Genomic DNA, 22408 nt, shown 5'->3' with positions numbered 1-22408 from the left:
ATGAAGTAAGTCATAAAGTAGCATTAAAATAATATGCCAGGGAGATTTTTTTCAATAGTAGGCAAGGAATTCTTATTATATGATTGTGTAAAATCATGAACAGCTTCAGAACCATAAAAGAAGTCATGGCATCTATCAACGTTACAGCCCAAAAGTCGACATTTATGAAAGGAACGGATATATGCTCTAGAGAGAGAATCAGCTTTACACAATTTCACACAAATGGACAGAATATTCAGAAGCAAAATATAACTTTTTGTTACCTGATGTAGGAACAAATGGTATAGCCAGAGAATCTTGTAGACTATAATTGATTTACATTAGAGGTAAGATGAAGATTTGAAGTAGGTTTGTTAAACCATGTTGGTTTTCATGAAGTGGTCACGTTTTCTATAGCTGGAGTTTGGAGTAAAGGGGTTGGCATGGGGCACCAGTAGTAACGTAACACAGGGAAGAAGAAGAGTTTTTATTTTCCAGGCATTAGAAAGGCGCAGTATTTTGGTATTTTGGATGGGTACTGAGGTATCACCTACCATAGTTAGTGTCAGACAGGAATCTATTATGAAGGTTGAAAAATCCTCCAATATTATTGCAGCCATAAACTGAATGCAATCTATGAGGCAAGCAAGCCACTATGAGATGAAGGAGAAAACTGTAGTAAGCAATTGGATATTGTTTGTCCTTTTGAATCTCCATTAATGTACCCTAAATAATTCCATACTTCAAAAGAAAGGTAACAGGTTTAATATAATTAGGAAAACTCAATATAGGGACTTTGGACAGATGTTGTTTAAGAAAATGATAAGTCCTTTCAGTTTTCTGGTTCTGTGATGACAGCCTGCCAGTTTTTATGGTCGTTGAGCTATTGTAGTATAATCCAGCTTCCATAGTTAGCCATAGCCATGTGGATTTGTCAAACTATATGGTCTGGGGCCATCCCAGATAGCTTCTGTTTAGGAAAATGCAAGGTGGTGTTTTTAGTAGAACTTAGTAAAATTTTGGCTTTTCCAGTATATTCTGGGTCAAGTTTACTGGAGTACTTGATAAGAAAGATAAATAAAAATTAGATATTAGGCTGGTAGGGACTCTGAAATACATAGTAGTATACAAGCTTTTTTTTTTTTTTTTTTTTTTTTTTTTTTTTTTTTTTAAATCTGGTTGTATTAGTCAATGTAGGTTATATGATATCAAATTAGCCATGAAACCTTAGTGGCTTTATACAGTGAAGGTTTATGTAGTGTTCCTGTGATCAAATATAGTTTTGTCAGCAATCTAAGGTTTTGGGTTTCACCATCATATTTCAGAGTAGCCAGTATTCATCATAGGAGGCGAGGAGTGGGGCTAGAGAATTATGCATAGGCTTTTTATTGTTGTAACCCACAAGAGATTTCTGATAACAATTAGTTGATTTAATCACATAATTAGCTATAATGGGGTTAGGAAATGTCTTCTGTATACACAAGAAGTAGGAATATGACATGGGAATTATTAATAACAAACATTGTCTCTAGCATACTTGGTTTCTTAGCTGGTAAAATTAGTGGGTTTCAATGGTTCTTGGTTAGAATTACAGGTTTTTGGTGTGAAAGGATTTGACGACTATTAGAGATGTGGTGACATAGCAGTATTAAACCTGACTTTAACTGATGTGATGCTGTATGCCAATATCTGGGCATATTGATTAAGTTTGTCCAGTTAGTTTGTTGAGATCAAAATGTGGAGACTCAGAAGGATTTTTTGAGTCATCTTAGCTTAGAGTTTCATTTAAGTCAGTCAGAAAACAAAAAATTCAGTTCCAATTCTGGTTAAGGTGGAGTGAGCACACCCTACCCTGTTTCTCCTACTCAATGCAAGAATAACACCTTACATGGACAGAATTCACGCAGCCACTATTTCAGAGCTCTGAAAAGTGAATAATAGCAGGTAGAGTGGGGAATAAGAGCAGAATTCACAGTGCCTTTAAACTGGAAGTGAGTTCACTATACTTTTTGCCCCTTCATTATTCCCCAACATGAATTAAATTGATTGAAAACCTGAAATTGTGCACCAGGGTGTAGTGAGAGACAACTCTGGGAGAAATCCTCTAGTTCTAGTACAGAGTGCCTGGTTAATTTATCTTTTCTTCACCTTGTTCTGTCATGACCCAGCCCTCAGGTAGTCTTATCACCAGTGGAAGCCTATAGAAGCCAAAACTCTGAGGGAGGCTTTTCTTTGATCAGTAGAGCTAGAGTCCTAATAGGGTGGGAGAAACACCTTTTCTTTTTAATCTCTCTGCCTTTCTGCCAGTGGCCCTGGGTGTGAACAGGCTTGTAGAAGTACATTGCAGAGCAGAGAAACTAAAGCCCCAGTGTTTTGACAGGAGAACTGAAAAGCAGAGCCCCAGAACTGAAAATATCAGAGATATCATGGAAAGGGAAGAACATGAGAAAGTAACCCTATACAATTATTTATTTATTTATTTATTTATTTTTTTGAGACGGAGTCTGGCTCTGTCGCCCAGGCTAGAGCGCAGTGGCCGGATCTCAGCTCACTGCAAGCTCTGCCTCCCGGGTTTACGCCATTCTCCTGCCTCAGCCTCCCGAGTAGCTGGGACTACAGGCGCCCGCTACCTCGCCCGGCTAGTTTTTTGTATTTTTTAGTAGAGACGGGGTTTTAATGAAGTGCAGCCCTGAGTTGTGCGTACATGGATCTAATCCAAATTGGAAGTTGTAGCTGCTACAATAAGGTAAGAAAAAGAAAGTCATACAGATTATAAAGCAAAAAATAGAATTATCTGCTTTCACAGAAGACATGATTGTGTATGTCAAAATCCTCAAGGACATGACTTACACATAAATTCTAGCACTAGTAAGCCATGTTTAGCATACTAGTGTCACAAGATACAAGGTTCTCATACAAAAATGACTTATATTTCTTTATATTAACAATGTACAATGTGAAACCACATTTAAAAATACCATTAACTGTAGCCTCAAAAGTTTTAAATACCGAGATACAAATTTCACGAAACATGTATAGGATGTGTGTGCTGAAAACTACAAATTGCTGATGAAGGCAATCAAAGATCTAAATAAGTTTAGGGCTATGTCATATTCATGGACTCAGTTTATAAAGATGTCATTAAATTGGTAGATACATGTAACACAATAACAAAATCCCAGGTGAATATGTTCATTAATATAGACAAGATGAGTCTAAAATTTATGTTGAATGACAGAGTAACTAGGATAGTTAAAACAGTTTTGGAAAAGAATAACGTTGGAAGAATTATACTTACCTGACTTTAAGACTGACTTTTAAGCTGTAATAATGAAGACAGTGTGGTATTAGCAAACACATAAATCAGTGGAACAGAGTAGAGTGCAGAAATAGTCCCACACATATATGGACAATTAATTTTTGGCAAAGGTGCAAAAGTAGTCTAATGGAGGAAGGATAATCTCATGCCAGACAAATGAGCCTTGACCTAAACCTCACAATTTATATGAAACTTAACTCAAAGAATTAAGTCTAAATATAAAACATGAAACTATAAAACTTTTATAGGAAACATATGAGGAAATTTATGGGACTTAGGGTAGGCAAAGCTTTCTTAGTTGTGATGACGAAAGCATAATTCACTGAAAATCTTAGTTGTGATGACGAAAGCATAATTCACTGAAAAAAATGGATACATTTCATTTTGACTTTGTCAAAGTTGAAAACTTTTGCTATGCTAAAGATGCAATGAAAATACATGGTACAGGCTGGAGGAAGATAACAGCAAATTGCTTATTTGACAAAGGATTTATGTCAAGAATAAATAAAGGACTTTCAATCCTTAACAGTAAGACTACAATTCAGTTTTTAAACGTGGACAAAAGAATAGACACTTTACCAAAGAGAATATAAGGATGTCAAAATAGTTCATGAAAAGATGTTCAACATCATTAACCAACAGAGAAATGTAAATTAAAACTATGAGATACCATTATATACCTAGTAGAATAAAAAATAGCTATTGTGCTAAATACTGGTGAGGGTGTGCAGAACAACTAGAACCTATTACTGATGAGATTGCCAAAGGGGTCAGCCAGTCTGAAATATAGTTTGGCAGTTTATTATAAAGTTAAACTTACACTTATTGTATAGTTTAGCCTTTCTACTCCTGGGCATTTATTTATGAGAAATGAATGAAAATCATGTTTACATAAAAGCCTTTATGTGAATGTTTATAATAGCCTTATTCACAATTGCCATTCCACAACCCAAATGCCTTTACAAATGAATGGGTATACAAACTGTGGAACATCCATTAATAAAATGGAATACTACTCATCAACTAAAAAGAATGGACTCGATATATGTACTTACTTGGATGCCTCTCAGAGGCAATATGCTGAGCTTACAAAGGGAGACTCAGAAGGTTACAGACTGTGTGATTCCATCTGTGTCACATTCTTGAAAAGTAAAAATATATAGTGATAGAGAAAAGGGATAAGTACTAGAGCTTATGAGTATTGAGAAGGTGCGGCTATAAAGCTGAAAAGTGATAGCACAAGTGAATTTTTTGGTGTGATGGAACTGGGCTATATTTTGATTGTGGTGGTAGTTATACAAATCTATGTATTTATTTAACATTCTCAAAATGGTACGCACACACAAAAAAAGAGAGAGAGAGAGAAAGAAATTTCACTGTATGATCATTTAAAAAATAAAATTAGCTATTAAAAGAATGGAAAATTCCTGGCCTGTGTAAAGCCTAAGTATTAAAGAATTATTTCAACTTTGTGTAGTCAGCTGTTTATCTTTATTTTCTTGCATTTACAAATTCCAGCACTTCTAGTGTATGTTAATCCTGTTTCTGTTAAATAGGCTGGGGCTTAGGTGAAAGTGGAGCCAGCACCAAGATAAAGGACTGGGCATTTGGCTTTCCTGCTGTGGCATGTTTTGACCTTGAAGGGCAGTAGAGTATGCATAAATAGTTAAGATCATCCGTGTGTAATTATGACCTGTTTCTACTTTTTCTTTCCAATTTAGAACTTAAGTTCTCCCTAGGGGTTAGGAAGTTACATTATTAAATTTCTAAAGCATTCATCTATCCATATTTACTATAGTGGTGACTGTCATTTGTAAAATGTCCAGGACATTTTCATAAAGGGACTATGACATTTAGTGCACTGTAAGGGGTGGTATGTTAGTTGGGGTTAAACTGCAGTACTATTAGACTGTAAAAGTTACTTCTTTTACCTTTGAATGCTTTTAGTAAATATATGAAAGGAGCTTATAATAAAAAGGCGTTCTGCTCTCAAACTATACAAATTTTGTTACATACTGTATACTAATATATAGTAATATAAGAGATTTAGAATGGATTTTTTTACATATGAAAATTTTAACATTTTGTTTTCTTCAGAAGATAAATTGACATGTTTCAAGCACTTTTTTATACTTTTTTAAAGCTATATTTGTCAGAAATAAGATATGGTATGCAACATAAAATTAAAAATCTCTGACAAGACAAAGGAAGACATGAGTAATAACCTAACTTTTTTTTTTTTTTTTTTTTTTTTTGAGATGGAGTCTCGCTCTGTTGCCCAGGCTGGAGTGCAGTGGCGCAATCTCGGCTCACTGCAAGCTCCATCTCCCGGGTTCCCGCCATTCTCCTGCCTCAGCCTCCCGAGTAGCTGGGACTACAAGCGCCCGCCACCACGCCCGGCTAGTTTTTTGTATTTTTAGTAGAGACGGGGTTTCACCGTGTTAGCCAGGATGGTCTCGATCTCCTGACCTCGTGATCCGCCCGTCTCGGCCTCCCAAAGTGCTGGGATTACAGGCTTATAACCTAACTTTTAATAGAGCCTCTAAGGAATGCTCTTAAATATCCATGACAGTGGTAGCAATTCAACTTATAAGGCTGCTTTGCCTTTTTATCAGGATGAAGGAAAAGGTAGAAATTACTGAGAAGAGATTTCACAGCTAGGGGCAGACTTAGTGATTTCATGTGCTATCTTATGTATCCATCTGTCCTTGTATTTTACTGTGTTGCATTTCACAGTTTTCCTTATTTCATTCTACATTCACTGCCTGTGTAGGCATTGGTCTTCTCTGAGATCACATCTTCATGAGGGCGTTGTCTAAAAGTGACTGCTAAATGTACCTGGAATTAGAAACATATGGGTTAGCCCCTTCTAATGTTGAACTATGAAGGAAATTAGCTCTTACAACTTACTGTGAGTTTTTTTTTGTGTCACCGAAAATTATCTTGGATGCAAAATTGTCTTGGGTGTGGACTTGAATTGATTAACATACAGTGAAATCAATTATTTCTGCTGTGATCACTCTCATTTAGGAGGAGTTATGTAGTGAGAGAAATACTATAGAAATATAATATTAAATATTTTACATAATTGTAATCATCTTTTAAAATATTTCACTGTAATTCAGTCCTAAAGTAGGCTTAAGAGATGAAATCTTTTGAAAATGTCAAAAGATTTTTTCCCCCTTACTGATACCATAAATCTGATTTGGAACTTAATCTACTTAATCAATTACTTTGCAACATTCTTTTAAAAGGGGAGGATGTATTGGATTTTAGGGGGAATCTTTAGTTTTTATGGAAGGTATTTCCAGTCTTCTTAATAAAAAGATGTTTATTTAAAAAGCCAATCTAGTTGTGGTACTTAGCTTTTTCAGTAAAGACCAAATTGAATAGCCAGTTTATGTCTTCAGAGAGCTACCTTTGAACAGAACTTAGGTTTATATATTCACTCTTAATCATTTTAGTTATGAATTAGGTGTATCTTTATGATATATTGAATTCTAAATAATATAAGTACCTCAAATATAATAAAACTTTATGGATCACATTACATGAGTTATCTACATTAGTTATTAAAAAAATTAAATACAAATTGAAATGGATAAAGTTATAGTAAAATAAGTCAAAATTCATATTTAAATTTTAATGAAATATAAATATATATATTTTTATTATAAACAAATTAGTTATGTTTATACATAGTTAATAAATATTCTCAGGTATTTGTGGGCCAAGACTATTGTTGTATTCTTTATCAATAAAGGCCAAAAAGCTCTGGAGAAATAATAAATATGCTAATTTATAAGAGGTATTATTATACTATTTCTTTCATTTTTTTCCCATGGTCTAGCCCTTTAAAATCTGATACTTGAAATAAATATTATTTTCTAACTCAAATGAAGCTTATTAAGAATTACAAGATGGTAATTATTTTTAAGAAAAAACACCCACTAGGTTATTAGCATCATTTTCCTTAAAAAGATACAGGATTACAAACTCATATCCATTCCTGAAGTAGAATTGCTACTTATATAGAACATGTGTTATGGTACTGTCTGTTGAAAAGTTTAGCAATTATATATCATGACATAATAATCAGCATACTTTTGGTCTATGAAGTAAAATACTCCTCTGAAAATCAGTTCCCGGGTATTGCTATACTTTTCAAGAGCATGTTCTATGTTGTATTAGTTCTGGCTGACTCAGATACTTGCTTTTTGGTTTATCCTATAGTATATATTTAGATCCTCTACAGATGAACTGATGTGTTCTAGACAGGAAGTGGTATGTAGGAGATATAGGAATGGGCTGAAGTATCCTTTATATTTGCCTTTGTATCTAGGGGAGTTGGAAATAGGCAAGAATGGAGAGAAATTTTGTATGGCAGTACACAGAATTTTGCAAGTTTATTGTGAGCCCTGCAACAATCCGATGCATTTTAGTTACTGGTAAGTTTGTTAAATTATGTTTGAAATTGTACCTCTTCGAAGATGGCCATCTATTTACTATTACGTCCACCATGTCAATTATACCTTATTGTAACGAATTTTTTTTTTTTTTTTTTTTTTTTTTGCAAAGATGTGGTATTGCTATTGCATTGGGTTTTAGGTATAAATTGAAACTACTTTTGTTAGTGAATGCAATTGACATTTCGATTGGTGTCCTGGTTAATATTGAAGTGAAATTAACACTTTATGGATAGCAGAGTCCTGTGTTAATATTTTGGAATAATAATATTAATATTTCTGTTTTTGTAATGGAACTACACTGTGTTTAGAGGTCTGAGGTAACTCATTAGATGTTTGAGAATGAGTAGTTATTCTGACATAAAAGAATGAGAAAGTCCATGTCATCCTTGCAATTTTATATGGTTCTATATAGTAGGGCGATTTACTGTAAGAAATACTTTTTTGCCTTTTTTCATGGATCATAGGGACCATTGTGAGGCATTTCTAGTCTTTCTTTTTGGCAGTGCTCATGTTTAGGAATCCATTTTCCCACTAAATCACTAACTTCAGTGTATGTAAGAATTCTACGAACAGATTAGGAAATTTTGTAATCTCTATGCATCGTTTTCTTTATTCTTTTTAAACATCTAGGCAGATGTGTTATGTGTAATACAGTACTTAGCAATTATTTGTGAAGTGGCCTGGACTATTCAATTCACTTAAAATGGACTAGATTGCTTAATAGCTGTGCTTCTTTACAGAAACATTTTTTAAAATCCCAAGAGATTCCTTGGTAGTTGTATTTTTCTTGCAAGTGTCTGTCTTTGGCTTAAGGACAAAGTAAAAGAATATCATTGATTTGTGATAGTTTACCTTTTTTTTTTGTGGTTTAAGGATATAGGGTCAGTTAATATAATTGAATTTTAATTTCATGTAACAAAGTACTTTATTTCTAGATACTATATTTTGTCTAGCTGATATGTAATTCATTAAACTATCAATTTTTATAATAATAATGATAATTTTGCTGTTGGTTCTTGTTATGAGAACATTTCTAATGTGAACAAAAGTAGCCACATTAGGAGAAAAATGTATTATCCCGATTGAAACTGGAAGAGCTAGAATAATTCAAAAATTAGAATAACTTCAGATTCCTTTTGGGCTTTAATAATTTTCAAGTTTTCCTTATTGCCAAATTGTCTGAATCACTTGTAAAAGTGAGTACTTCTGCATTTAAAATATGTTTAGAAATGTGTGGTTTTACCCTTTCTTATGAATATAAATAGATAATTTAGGGTATATTATAAAACATTGTAAATTGATACTATTTTAATTCTTGATAAAATCTGGTATATAACAATTTATTATGAGTTACATTAAGCATATACAATGAAGGAATATGTATTTCCATTATTCAGAATATTGTATTCATGTATCAGTGTTGCTGGTTAAAATCATTGTATATAACTGTGAAGTAATGCATTATCAAAGCTTAATTCAATGCAATCATTTCTTTTTGTTTTGTTTCTTCATTCATTCCAAAGACAAATCAAGTGCTTAATCTTTGACACCTTTTTGTCTGCTTTTATGTATTTGTTTATGTATTGCATAATTGTCACTTTTCATTTCAATATTATATAAATAATTTCTTTGCTCTCATGAGCTTTTCTTGGGGCATACCTGGACATAAGTGACATGTTACATATTTCTCTGGATTTTTTTAGCAAAGTGTTTTTGAAGAATAGTTGTAAATGAAAAGTTTATTTAAAAATAGGACTTGTTCTTACAAAGCAATATTGCATCTATATTTAAAATTTTCTACAATAGCTTGTTATTCAAAAGAATAGTATAATACAGTCTTTATTATGGAAAATGATATGTGTATGTTTCTTAGGTTTACTTGAAGCGAGACATATAAATATATGTAGAGATAAACTTTGGTGTTTTACTTTGGAATGTAAAAAGCTACACAGTTATGGTTCAGTTTATCATATTTAATTTGTAAAGAACAACACTAGTTTTCTCATGCTTATGAGGAAATATATTCTTTCATATATAAGGCATAATAGTCATTGTCAGTAAAACAGAAATTAGATTTGAATATGGTTATTATCTTTTGGCATAATAAAATACTGAAATGGAATGCTGTATTTATAATAAACATGTGATGATTACATAATGATGTCTGTACTTTACATGCAGTGCTACTCTTTTGGCATTCCTGGTTGAACTACTTAAAAGTTCAGTAGCCATGCAAGAACAGATGCTGGGTGGAAAAGGCTTTTTAGTCATTGGCTACTTACTTGAAAAGGTAAGTGATATGTGTTGATGGTTTTATTGTGTAGCTTCACAGTTGGACAGCTGACAACCACTAATTATATTTTTTCTATAATTTCACTTTCTATTGACTTATACTATTTGCTGATTCACAAACCTCTTAGATTTCAGTGTAGACATGGAATTAACTGGGTATCGGAAGTGTAATTAAGAAAATTTGAATTAAAAAAAGTAAAGAAAAAATTTACATCTGTATTCAAGCAATAAGTATCATTTCTCTTAAGTTTTTCTATAGTAGTACACCTTTATTTCTGCTCCGCTTTCTAAGGTGTCACTTACCCATGGTCAACTGCAGTTCAAAAATATCAAATGGAATAAACAATTTATAACTTTTAAATTGTGTGCTGTTCTCAGTAGAGTGATGAAATCTCATGCTGTCCCTCTTTAATAAGCCCTGGACATGAATCTTGCCTTTTTGCTGTATACACTGTCTCCCTATTAGTCATTTAGTAGCTATCTCAGTTCTCAGACCGAAAATCATATATATCATCCACTAGGGGTCTTGGAACTATCGCCTCGGGATAAGGAGGGAGTACTGTAGTTGTTTCTTTGCTATCTTTTCACTTAGACTACTTTTTTTTTTTTTTTTTTTTTTTTTGAGATGATGTCTCACTCTGTCTCCCACACTGGAGTGCAGTGGCGCGATGTTGGCTCACTGCAACTTCCACCTCCTGAGTTCGATTAAGCGATTCTCCTGCCTCAGCCTCCTGAGTATCTGGGATCATAGGCGCGCACCACCATGCCTGGCTAAAGTTTTGTATTTTTAGTAGAGACAGGATTTCCCCATATTGGCCAGGCTGGTCTTGAACTCCTGACCTCAAGTGATCTGCCCGCCTTGGCCTCACAAAGTGCTGGGATTACAGGCATGAACCACTGTGCCTGACCTTAGACTGTTTCTTGAAAGTCTTTTTGTATTAAGATAAAAATCTTAATTTATATTTAGTATACATGGATTTACCTGTTAGGTTTTGTGTTATTTTTTAATTATGTGGTCAAAATTTTTATTTTGTAGTAATAGAAACATGATTTTGTGTTCTTTTTCCCTGCTCTTATTATATATTATTTAAAGTAGTTTTTTTCTGATCTATACATAATATAAACAATAAAAATTAGATAGGTTTACTTTTTCCTATTTTGTGTCATTTATGTTGTTTTATGACCTCTTTTGCTTTAGTCACAGCTGTGCTTTTATGATAAAGAGTGCTGAATTTCTGATTATGATCTCACAAGAGTTTAATTGTATCATGTGATTTCCTTTAAAAATTAAAGTGGGATTTCATGAATAAATAACAAATACGTATGCCCTTTATTAGCACTCTCAGACCTCTTCTTATCTGTTAGTTAACTCCGTAATATTCAGCTGCTCTGAAAATGAAACTATTTGAGAAGTAATAGAAGTGAGATCTCAACTAAGGGATAAACATATTTCCTTTGGAAAAAAAATTGAGAAGAGATTTTGAAGTAGTTTTAATTTTACCTCCAATTGTTTTGCGTTTGAAATGTTATCGATTAATGGATAAACAAAATGTGGTATATACATGCAATTGAATATTATTTAGAATATTATTATCAGGTTCTAAAATATGCTATATTTTATATATTACATGTCTTTATACATATTTTGTATATACCATGTCTTTTCTTTGAAACAAGTGTTGACCTTTCTTTAAGGATTAATGATTGAAGAGTGATAGATTGTTAAGTAGATTGATCATTGGCAGCATTTCTTTATTGAGATGATTTTTTCCGTAACGTTATTAAGAACTTAAGGCTCTTTGGCTTTCTTTTTTTTTTTGAGACGGAGTCTCGCTCTGTCGCCCGGGCTGGAGTGCAGTGGCCAGATCTCAGCTCACTGCAAGCTCCGCCTCCCGGGTTTACGCCATTCTCTCGCCTCAGCCTCCCGAGTAGCTGGGACTACAGGCGCCCGCCACCTCGCCCGGCTAGTTTTTTGTATTTTTAGTAGAGACAGGGTTTCACTGTGTTAGCCAGGATGGTCTCGATCTCCTGACCTCGTGATCCACCCGTCTCGGCCTCCCAAAGTGCTGGGATTACAGGCTTGAGCCACCGCGCCCGGCCGACTTATTTTTTAAAATGATAGAATACTCTTTTTCTATATCTAGTTTATAATAATTGTTTAGAAGATGTATGATAAGCTACATTTAACATGAATTTGATAACATATGAAATGCCTTTATAAGATTACTGTGTGTGACAGGATTTCTGTGAAGACTTACCCCTTTAAATATGCTTTCATTTGTTTACTGAGAATGTGTCAGAAAATTATAAAGTAAACATTCTTTTACTTAAAACTTAGCTTATGGTTAGAAATATTTGTAAAAGTCTTGAAATAAAAATGTATGTTAATATTTCAAATCTTATAATGTCAATTTAGTGGATGCAAAATATTATTTCATTGTGGTTTTAATTTGCACTTTTCCTAGATTTTGAATAAAATTAGACATTTTCATATATAATTATAGAAAATTAATTTTTTATCTTCTTTGGTATTCATTTCCTTTACCAGTTTTCCCTCTGTGTCTTCATGATTCCTGCCCTGAGTCAACCCATAATTCACTTTTTGGCTTTATGAATTGCTTATTCTAAATATTTCATGGAAGTGGGATCATACAGTATTTGTCTTTTTGTATTTGGTCCATTTTGCTTAGCATAATGTTTTCAGTGTGCATCCATGTTATAGCATATTTTACAACTTCGTTCTTTTTTATAGCTAAATAATATTCCATTAGATGTATATATACATTTTGCTTCTCCATTCATCAGTTGATACACATTTGTATAAAGCTGCCATGAATGTTCATGTACTAGGTTATATGTGGACATATGTTTTTATTTCTGTTCAGTAGATACCTAGCAGTTGATTTGCTGGGTCCTATGTTTAACTATTTGAGAAAGTACTGATGTTTTTCAAAATGACTTCATCATTTTAAATCCTACCAACCATATTTAAGAGTTCCAATTTTTCCACATCCTTACCAACTCTTGTTTTGTATGTCTCTTTTTTGATTCTGGCCCTCCTACTGGGTGTGAAATGGCTTATCAATTTTAAATTTGCATTTTTGGAATGAATAGTGGTGCTGAATATCTTTCCATACGCTTGTTGTCTATTTTCATGTGCTTATTAGCTATTTATTGATATATGTTCTTTGAAGAAATATCTTTAGCTCCTTTGCCCATTTAATAATTGTGATATGTGTCTTTTTATTATTGATTTGTAGGAGTTTTTTAAATATTCTTTACACTAGTCCCTTAATAGATGGATGTTTAGCAAATATATTCTTCCATTCTTTGGATCACATTAATTTGCATTTCCCTGATGACAATGAAGTTGAGCGTATATTTATTTTACTTTTGGATATCTTCTTTTGTTAAATACCGCTTCAGAGTGACAGTTTTCATTTGGGTTGTCTGTCATTTTGTTACTGATTTGTAGAAATCATACATATATTTTGGATGTAATCACTTCATTGGATATACACTGCAAATTATTTCTTCTTCTTTGGCTTGCCTTTTCACTGTCTTAATGGTGATTTTTGAAAACAGAAGTTACTAGTTTTAATATAGATTACATTTTCAGTTTCTTTTATGACCAGTTCATTTTAGACCCATATCCCGAAGCCATAAGATTATTCTGTTTTCTTCTCAAAATTTTGTTTTATCTTTCATATTTAGATCTATAATCTATCTGGAATTGAATATGGTATAAGTGTCAAGGTTCTTTTTTTCCCCCATGTATGTCATCTAGCTGGCCCAGTACCATTTTTTGAAAAGATGATTTCCTACCTCATTGCAGTCTAATCTTTGCCATAAATCAGATGACTATGTATGACTGGGATTTTTGTGTGTGTTTCAGACAGTACAACAGTATTTTAATTTGTATAGCTTTTTAATATGGCCTGATATTTAAGAGTATGTCATCTAGCTTTACTGTTGTTCTTGAAGACTGCCTTGACTATTTTTGGGTCTTTGCATTTCCATATATATCAGCTTACCAACTTCCACCAAAAAAATGAGGATTTTTACTGTATTATATTGACATCTTTCCTATATTGAATCTTTCAGGTCATATACTTGATATGTTCTTTTATTGAGATTTTCTTTTGTACTTTTCTGTATGGAACAGTTTCTGTCTTTTTGATGGATTTATTTCCAGATACTTAATATTATTTGATGCCCTTAAAATTTTAATTTTTTACACTTGATCTTACCCAAAAGGCCAAGAAGCAATTAAAAGTTTTGATTTTTAATTTGTTACTGGTACATAGAATTATAATTGATATTTACATTGAACTTTTATATACCAGTCTTTCTATTCCTCTATTAAATCTAGTCATTTGTAGATTTTTTCAGAAAAATTTTTTTAGACAACAACAACAACATCGGAGAATGATAGTTTTGTGTTTTTCCTTTCTAATGTTTAGTTTTTTATTTTTTTCCTTGCCTTGTTATACCACCTAAAAACTGCCAGCACAGTGTTGAATAAAAGTTGTCATAGTGGCCATCCCTGTCTTATTCCTGATCTCATGGGCAATGCTTTTAATAATTAGCCAGTAAGTATGATATTTTTAATAGATTACTTTTCGTAGATTTTTTAGTTAAATTAAGGAATTACCTGTTTCTAGTTTGCTAAGAGTTTTCTTTATTAGAAACAGGATTTTATCAAACACCTTTTCTGCAGTATTTGAGATGATTATGATTTCGCTTCGTTTTTCTTAATTTAGTGAATTACATTCATTATTTTTCAGATTTTAAACCTTCCTTATATTCCTGGACTCTCGTTTACTCCTAAATCTACTCCTATTCCAACCTGGCTTTCATTTTTACATGCCGTTTACGATAGCTCATGTCTTTGTCACCAGTGGCCTTCATAATCTGTCCTGTGATTATTTCTCAGTCTTTATCTTATTTGGCCTGTGAATATTTCAGTTGAACATTCTTTCCTTCTTGAAATGCTTTATTGTATTGTGTTTTGTGATGGCTTTCTTTCTTTTTTTCTTATTCTCTTTCATTAGTTTGCTTCGTCTTTCTAAATTCTCATGAGTGTTCTTTTCCATCTACACAGTACCTTATTCTAATTGAGATTATCTACTTCTGTAGCTTCCATAATCCTGTAAATACTAATTGCCTCAATTGTTTCTCCTACTTTTAGTTCCACTTGGATTTCTAGTAATCTTCTTGACTAAATTATCCAAACTTATTTTTCTGACACATGTTTCATCCTTCAGAGTTCTTTATCTTATTTAGTGGCATTACCATTCAACAAGTAGTTGAAACCAAAAAGTTAATTCTTTTCGACTCTACTTTTTTTTTGCACTCTAGATCCAAACTCTCAGGAAATTATGTTATCTTACTGTTAAAACCTATGCAGAATCAATTACTACTTCCTTACTTCTCAGTTCCTTACCATGTCCGTTGATACCTTAGTTCAAACCATGATCATCCTTTACCGTTGGTTACCTACAGTCCATTTTTCACTTGCAGTTAGACTAGTTGTCCTAAAATGTGCCCAATCTTATTCAAGTCTTCATGCTTCTCATAATGAAGTCATAAGCCTTATACCTCATATCATCTCTTCCCACTCTTCTTGCTTTCTCAGTTTTAGGCAAGGTCTTTTTGCCTTTTCCTTAGAAACTAATAAAATGGTAAGCATTTACCCGAGGACTTTTGCATTTACTTCCCCCATTGTTTCCATCACTCTTTCTTCAGATACTCACAGAATTTGGTTGTATGCTTCGTTCAGGATTTTGCTTATATGATGCCTTATCACAGAAATATTCTCTGATCATTCTAAATAAATTAGTAGTCCTTCCGTAACCATCAGTGTTTACGTACCCTGCTAATTTGTAGCACCATTCTGGCATGTTTTATGTTTTTTACTGATTTTCTGCCTCCTTTTGCTAGAATGTAGGATTCATGAAAGCAGGGGCAATGTATAAATATTTTTGTCTCCCCTTATTGTTATATCTTCAGCACCTAGAACAGTGCTTGGCTCAGTAAATAGTTGTTGAATTGAGTATATGAAAAGTCCTTGCATGCTTGTCTGATTACCTAAGAAAGAGTAACTCTTTTACCTTTCTTAGAGAAATGCTCACATTGTGTTGTTTTTAAATAATCAGTGGTAAGATTAGTATTAATAGTATAGTAATAGAATTTTCATTTTTTAATTGCTTAACTGATAACAGGTTACTGGTTAACTGCAACTTAGCTTTTATATCTCCTTGTCATAGAAGATATCTTAGGAAGATAGTATGTGAGAGGCTCTTTTATTAATAAAAATTTTACTGTTCCACAAAAAATTTTAAGGTGTTTTTGTTTCGTTTTACCAAAATATGATCTTGTGGAAAACTTAGAGGTTATCCAGTGATTCAATAGGATATTTTTGATTGTGGTTAGTAGAAAATTTGATTAGAAGTATCTTAAACATTAAGAAAATATACTAACTAATGTAACTGAAAGTCTAGTGTTAGATGGCTTGTCAGTTATATTATTGGCAAGAAGCAGATGACATACTCAACCTATGTTTTTGAGAAGAGTTTAATGCAAGGGCATTTAAAAAGTTGTAAACAGGGAGCTTGGCAAGATTTGAAGAGATGAGGGAGATAAGTGTTTAGTATAACCCCAAGAGAAAGTTATTGTAGCTATTAGGAGAAGGGTACCTGATGGGAGTGTGGTCTTCAAGAAAGGAGTATAGTGTAAGTGTACTGATGGGGTAAAATCTGGAAAATATATACCCAAATTCATTTTCTTTCTGTCCTTTAATTTCTTGGTAATGTCTTCAATTAGTCAGACCCAACTGGAAACCAGTAGGCAACAGAGCATCCCAAGCATGAGAATAGGACAGGGAAGGTTGGAAAGGCAGCAAAAGGTTGGAAAAGCAGCAAACAGTAAGTTGTCTTTCAGGGCTGGGCTATCTGAGTCTCAATAATGTCATCAGAGACCCAGGTTTTGTCTATATCTCTACTGTACCAGCTACAGTGTTGATTTTATGCTAAAGCTGATACTGTTTGAGGTCACAATGCTGCCAGAGAGAATTGGTGCTGTATACCTTCACATCCAAGTGAAGAAAGTGAGCTCCTTTCTGTCAATTTACTGAGCAAGTTTCTTCTCTCCAATTTGATTGGTTAGCTTAGAGCTTGGCTGGCCTACCATTGAACCAGTTGTTGCTATGAGAATGCTAAACTTTGATACCAAGTCTCTGAGTTAGTCATTGCTTGCTACCCTCCCTTATCACTCCCTACCAAAACAACAACAAATGATTAATCTGGTTGGATTAGGCTATTTGGAGCAAAACCTTGAAGTCCTGGGAGAAGCAGAATGGATAATAGACTACTTTATGATGTACCTCTACAATTACAATAGTTTTACACAATTTATTGAATATATACTCATACACATTAAATGTATATGTGTGTGTATGTGTAATGGTTTCTACAATAAAAATGAACATTTCTGATAACCCGTTCCGTTATGGGCTAATCTAAATGTTGGAACAATCTCTCTTTATTGAATAGAAGTTTCTCTTTGTAACCTCCAGTGCTTCTATTTGGTTTAGTTAATTCTGGAGTGGATGCTATAATGCAGCGATTTTATAACTTCTCAGATATTATTTCTAAATATGGTTAGCCATGTTACATATAGTACTTCTTAAAAATTGTGTGTTCTGCCACCACATAAAAGTAATATATGGATCAAATTCCAGAGCTTACATTTTCTATGAGATTTAAATTGTATTTCCATCTAAAGGTTACAGATTTATAACTATAAATTATCCAAGTATAAATCTCCTTTTAAAATAGCTTTACTTGAGAAAATGAAAACAAATACCAAAATATAAAAATATTTTAAAACTGTTAATCAAAGGAAATACATTTAAAAACAGAGTTAGAGATCTTCTTTCTTCTTTTCCCTGGCTGTGTTTTTTCCTACCTATTCTATTCTTACTCTGTTTTTGAATATGACATTAATTCAGTTAAATGTTTCCTGAGAAATTAGGATAGGGATCAGGAGGATAAAAGATGAATAAGATAATATCTTTCTTATATTAGGAAAGAGATTTTTTTTACACTAACAATAATACAAGGAAGAAGGAATAAGTAGTACTAAGAGGTAAAGGTAACATGCGGTTGAAGAGAATATTCATTTATACATTTATATACTATTTACAATCCAGAAGAGTAGGATTTTGAGTAGGAAAATTAAAAGACACAATTTTAGAAAAATATTTTCTAAAGAATAATTTTAGAATGCAAATCTGCTACCCAACAGCATTAATTGGTATGCGAAAACAACAGGCCCTTTTTTTTTTTTTTTTTTAAAGTAATGTGGAAGGCCTTGTGGTGCTTCTAGTATACCTTTTAATATCATGGTCCAAGTTCCAAACTTGTTTTTATATTGTGAATTCATCAAGTGGATATGTTTATAATGGTCAGCCTGATTTTATAATACAGGTTAATGTTCTTTATAAGGACTTGATGAATAATTTTTATGAGCTACAGTCTGGTCACATAGCATGTTTAGTAACAGGATATGACTGTATTCTATTTTAGAGTTTTACGTGTAAGAGTAGAATGTATTAGATCATATTCTTGAAATCATTACTACTGAATAAAAATAGAATGTATAAGATAAGCTATGTGAAATTGTAATTAGTGAAGGAGCTGGCTACAGTTTTAAATAACTAGTAATCTCTTATTTTAATTTTATTCCCTTACAAAGTACTGTATTATTTTCATTGATATTCCTTTAAATATGATTACCCGCTCTTTACTTTTTAAACTCAAATGTTTGTTTTGGTTCCCCTCCTTTATTAACTCAGCTGTTTATTTAGATCATTTCCACCATCTTTTGTAAAATTTTCATTGAAAATTATGTACTAAGTTTTGATTTGAATTTCATTGAAAATTATGTACTAAGTTTTGATTTGAATTTTGTAGGTTATTGCTTATGTAATTGCTATGTGTTCCTGCCTTATCATCTCTTAGAATATGTTCTGTGAGGCAGAGTTTTTTCTTCAATTTTGTTAGCTGCTTTTTTGACAATGCCAGGGAGTGTACTTGACTAATAGTGAGTAATCAACATGTATATTTTCTAAATGACTAAAAGTCTTGAGCTCTACCTTTAAGGTAAAGGAAATGTATGCAGAGGTGTTACAAACTGGCGGAGCAAGATGGTAAAGCAGAGGAAGCAAACGTGTCTTGTGGGTGAAATTGGCCCACAGTAATATTCTGTAGGACTCAACAAAGAGGTTTAGTTTTGGTCTTCACCACTCTTTACTGTCTCCTACTCTAGTTTACACGTTGTTGTTAGCTATTTGCAATCATTTTAGTTTGTGACCTTTTATGTGGAAGTGTGAAAATTCATGATGTGCTTAAGTCAGATTTATTGAGTTGTCCTTATTATGAACATGAGAAATGTAGCTAAATCATATGGGAGGTAAACTTGGTAAGACAATTTCATCCCTTTTAAACTTAGATCATCTTAAACTGATATTCAGACTTCAGTCAGTGAAGAAAAGGGAGGAAAGATGTGTTGTGTGATGTGTGCTTTAGGACTGAGTGGTAGGTGATTCTTTACCCTGTGACTGAAAGGGTAGTGATACTGCAAAATAGTATCACTAGATGAGGAAGAGAAGATTTGTGTAGGAAGATGCATTTTGTGATGTTTGAGTTGGAATTATCAGTTTTTATGAAAAGCATTTTTTAATATTATAGCATTTTTATCTGAGATTCTATTCTAGGATAGCATTGTCCAATTAAAATGCAATTCAAGCCTCAGGTGCAATTTAATATTTTCTAGTAAAAAATTACAGGTGGTATTAATTTTAATAATGTATATAGCCTAGTGTTTTATTTTGATAATATGCAAAATATTATTTCAACATCTATTCAATAAGAAAATATGATTTTTAAAAATATTCTGAGCTGGAAAAACCCAGTTTTTTTCATACTTACAACACATCTCACTTTCAATTGCAACATTCCAGCAGCTCAACTGCCACATAGGGCTTCTGGCTACTGTATGAGATGGTTCAGCTTTAAGGTTTGGTTTCAATTTTGGAGAGTCTGTTGTTTAAATACCATTGGTAATAGGTACATGGTGATAGCCATTGAAAATTCTTGAAGCGAGTACTCAGCATAGACATAGTGTTGTATGAAGCTATGAAAGCATAGTATATCATCCAAAGATAGGGTATTTATGGGAGAAGAGAAGATCAAGGAAATAATATTTTAAGCAGTATTTTTACATATTTTAAACACTGTTACTTTTTATTTCTGTGTCTAAGATCTCTTCTTGTAGGTCAATTTCTATAAAAAATGAAATGAAGACATTTATAATATTTCATTTCCTCAGCTTTATCTAATAGTAGCATTATTTAACTTGAATTATTTATCTATAATTGTCTTAGATCGGACTTCAAATAACAAGCTGTCACTCAAAGAAATAGCTAAAATTTTAGATATCTTAAAAAATTATATTTTAATGGCAAAGAAAATATAAATGTTTATTTCATATTTCTTAGGGATAGCATATGAAAAATTCATGTGTGCTTATGCTAAGTCAGAAATCATACAATTTGATATTCTGGATATTTCAAGCTAGAATTTCTGTTTTCTTTCTTAGTCATCAAGAGTTCATATAACTAGAGCTGTCCTGGAGCAATTTTTGTCTTTTGCAAAATACCTTGATGGTTTATCTCATGGAGCACCTTTGCTGAAGCAGCTTTGTGATCACATTTTATTTAACCCAGCCATCTGGATACATACACCTGCAAAGGTATGAATTTTATACTTAGTTTGTTTTAGTGCAATGTTATACATTATAGTTGCTGGATCTAAAGTATCCAGTGGAAAACATTTAAACATTTTAGCTTATTTTATAGTTAATCTGCGGCAATTGTGTTAGGCAGTATCAGGAGATCAAAATATTTATAAGTAGTAAAATAAATGAAACTATAGGTAAAAAATAATCTTTGTGTAACACTGCATTCTAACATCTTTAGATGTGATACATACTTTTCCAATGAAGAGAATTAGCTATACCAATTTTTGAAAGACGAGGAAAGAGAACAGATAACTAATTGTATTATGACTGTAATCATTTTGCTGGAAAATTGCTTTCATTTTGAAGGCAGAATTTATATCATGACGTGTAAATAATACTAATTTGAAAATAAATATATACATGAAATAAATATTTTTCCAGATAACAGAAAATTCTTATTATTTTATATATAAGGATTTAGTCCTAGTTGAAATCAATAATGAGGGATTTTTTGATTTTGAGCTATCTTTTACAGTTTAAAAATATCTCACCAAGTTACTAATTATTGCCTAAGCCCAAATCTGAATTTTGAGAACTCTTCTAAGCAAGATGTCTGACATTCCATCTCTATGCTCACATGGTCAGATTGTGAGAGCGAACTATATATTATGGCCATAGGTGAGGAGAATTTGAAATTGCATGAACTTTTAGGATATATGACAAAAATATATATGTTTTCAGATATGCTTTAGCTGACTGATGTTCTGTTGCTATGAAGAAATTTATACACTGAAAGCTACTGAAATGTATTTTAAGAGCTTTAGTTGACTTTTAAAATATTTTAATCTTTCTACCAGATTAATTTCAATAAATTATTAAATCATTTTAAAATTATTTAATTGCCACAGCTATTAGGCTACCTTTTTTATGATAAGTTTATTAGAATATGTTATGTGCAGATTATATATTTTTAAATATAAATAATATTGAAGAAGAAAGATATTTTTAACCTCATAATAAATGGTCATCTCTTGACCTTTACTAATTTGCATTTAAATTAAAATGAATGTATATTTATAATAAAAGCACTTGAGACGTTTTAAATTCATTTTGATGATTTGTTAATATTCTGTATTAGGTTCAACTTTCCCTATACACATATTTGTCTGCTGAATTTATTGGAACTGCTACCATCTACACCACCATACGCAGAGTAGGAACAGTGTTACAGCTAATGCACACCTTAAAATATTACTACTGGGTTATTAATCCTGCTGACAGTAGTGGCATTACACCTAAAGGATTAGGTATGTATAACACTTCCACTGTATTTACATTTGCCTATGATTATTCTGTATTCTGAGTACTGTTACAGTGAGCAGTGTACATGACTGTGAAATCACTGAAATGTTTTCTTACTTATGTAGCAAACTGGCATATTGAGAATAGTTTGTGGTGAAGAAGTTTAGGGCTTTTCAATATTAAATTATTTTGGAATAAAATCAGATAAAAAGCAACAGTAGTCTTTATTTTAGCCTATATGCTT

At 32.4% G+C, this 22408-nt stretch overlaps 1 protein-coding gene across 4 annotated transcripts in view; it reads left to right on the top strand.

Moving 5' to 3' along the window:
- Positions 1-22408, top strand: part of NBEA (neurobeachin) — a 774301-nt gene that overhangs the window by 154975 nt on the left and 596918 nt on the right. For all 4 annotated transcript variants that reach the window (XM_030922219.1, XM_030922217.1, XM_030922221.1 and 1 more), the window contains exons 11-13: positions 9949-10057; positions 20722-20874; positions 22001-22169. In XM_030922219.1, coding sequence (XP_030778079.1) covers positions 9949-10057; positions 20722-20874; positions 22001-22169 — 431 coding nt within the window. The remainder of the gene's footprint in view (positions 1-9948; positions 10058-20721; positions 20875-22000; positions 22170-22408) is intronic.

This window comes from Rhinopithecus roxellana, chromosome 18, assembly GCF_007565055.1.
Source record: "Rhinopithecus roxellana isolate Shanxi Qingling chromosome 18, ASM756505v1, whole genome shotgun sequence".
NCBI lineage: Eukaryota > Metazoa > Chordata > Mammalia > Primates > Cercopithecidae > Rhinopithecus > Rhinopithecus roxellana.
The sequence above is the reverse complement of the archived record's forward strand: the minus strand, read 5'-3'. Positions and strand labels throughout refer to the sequence as shown.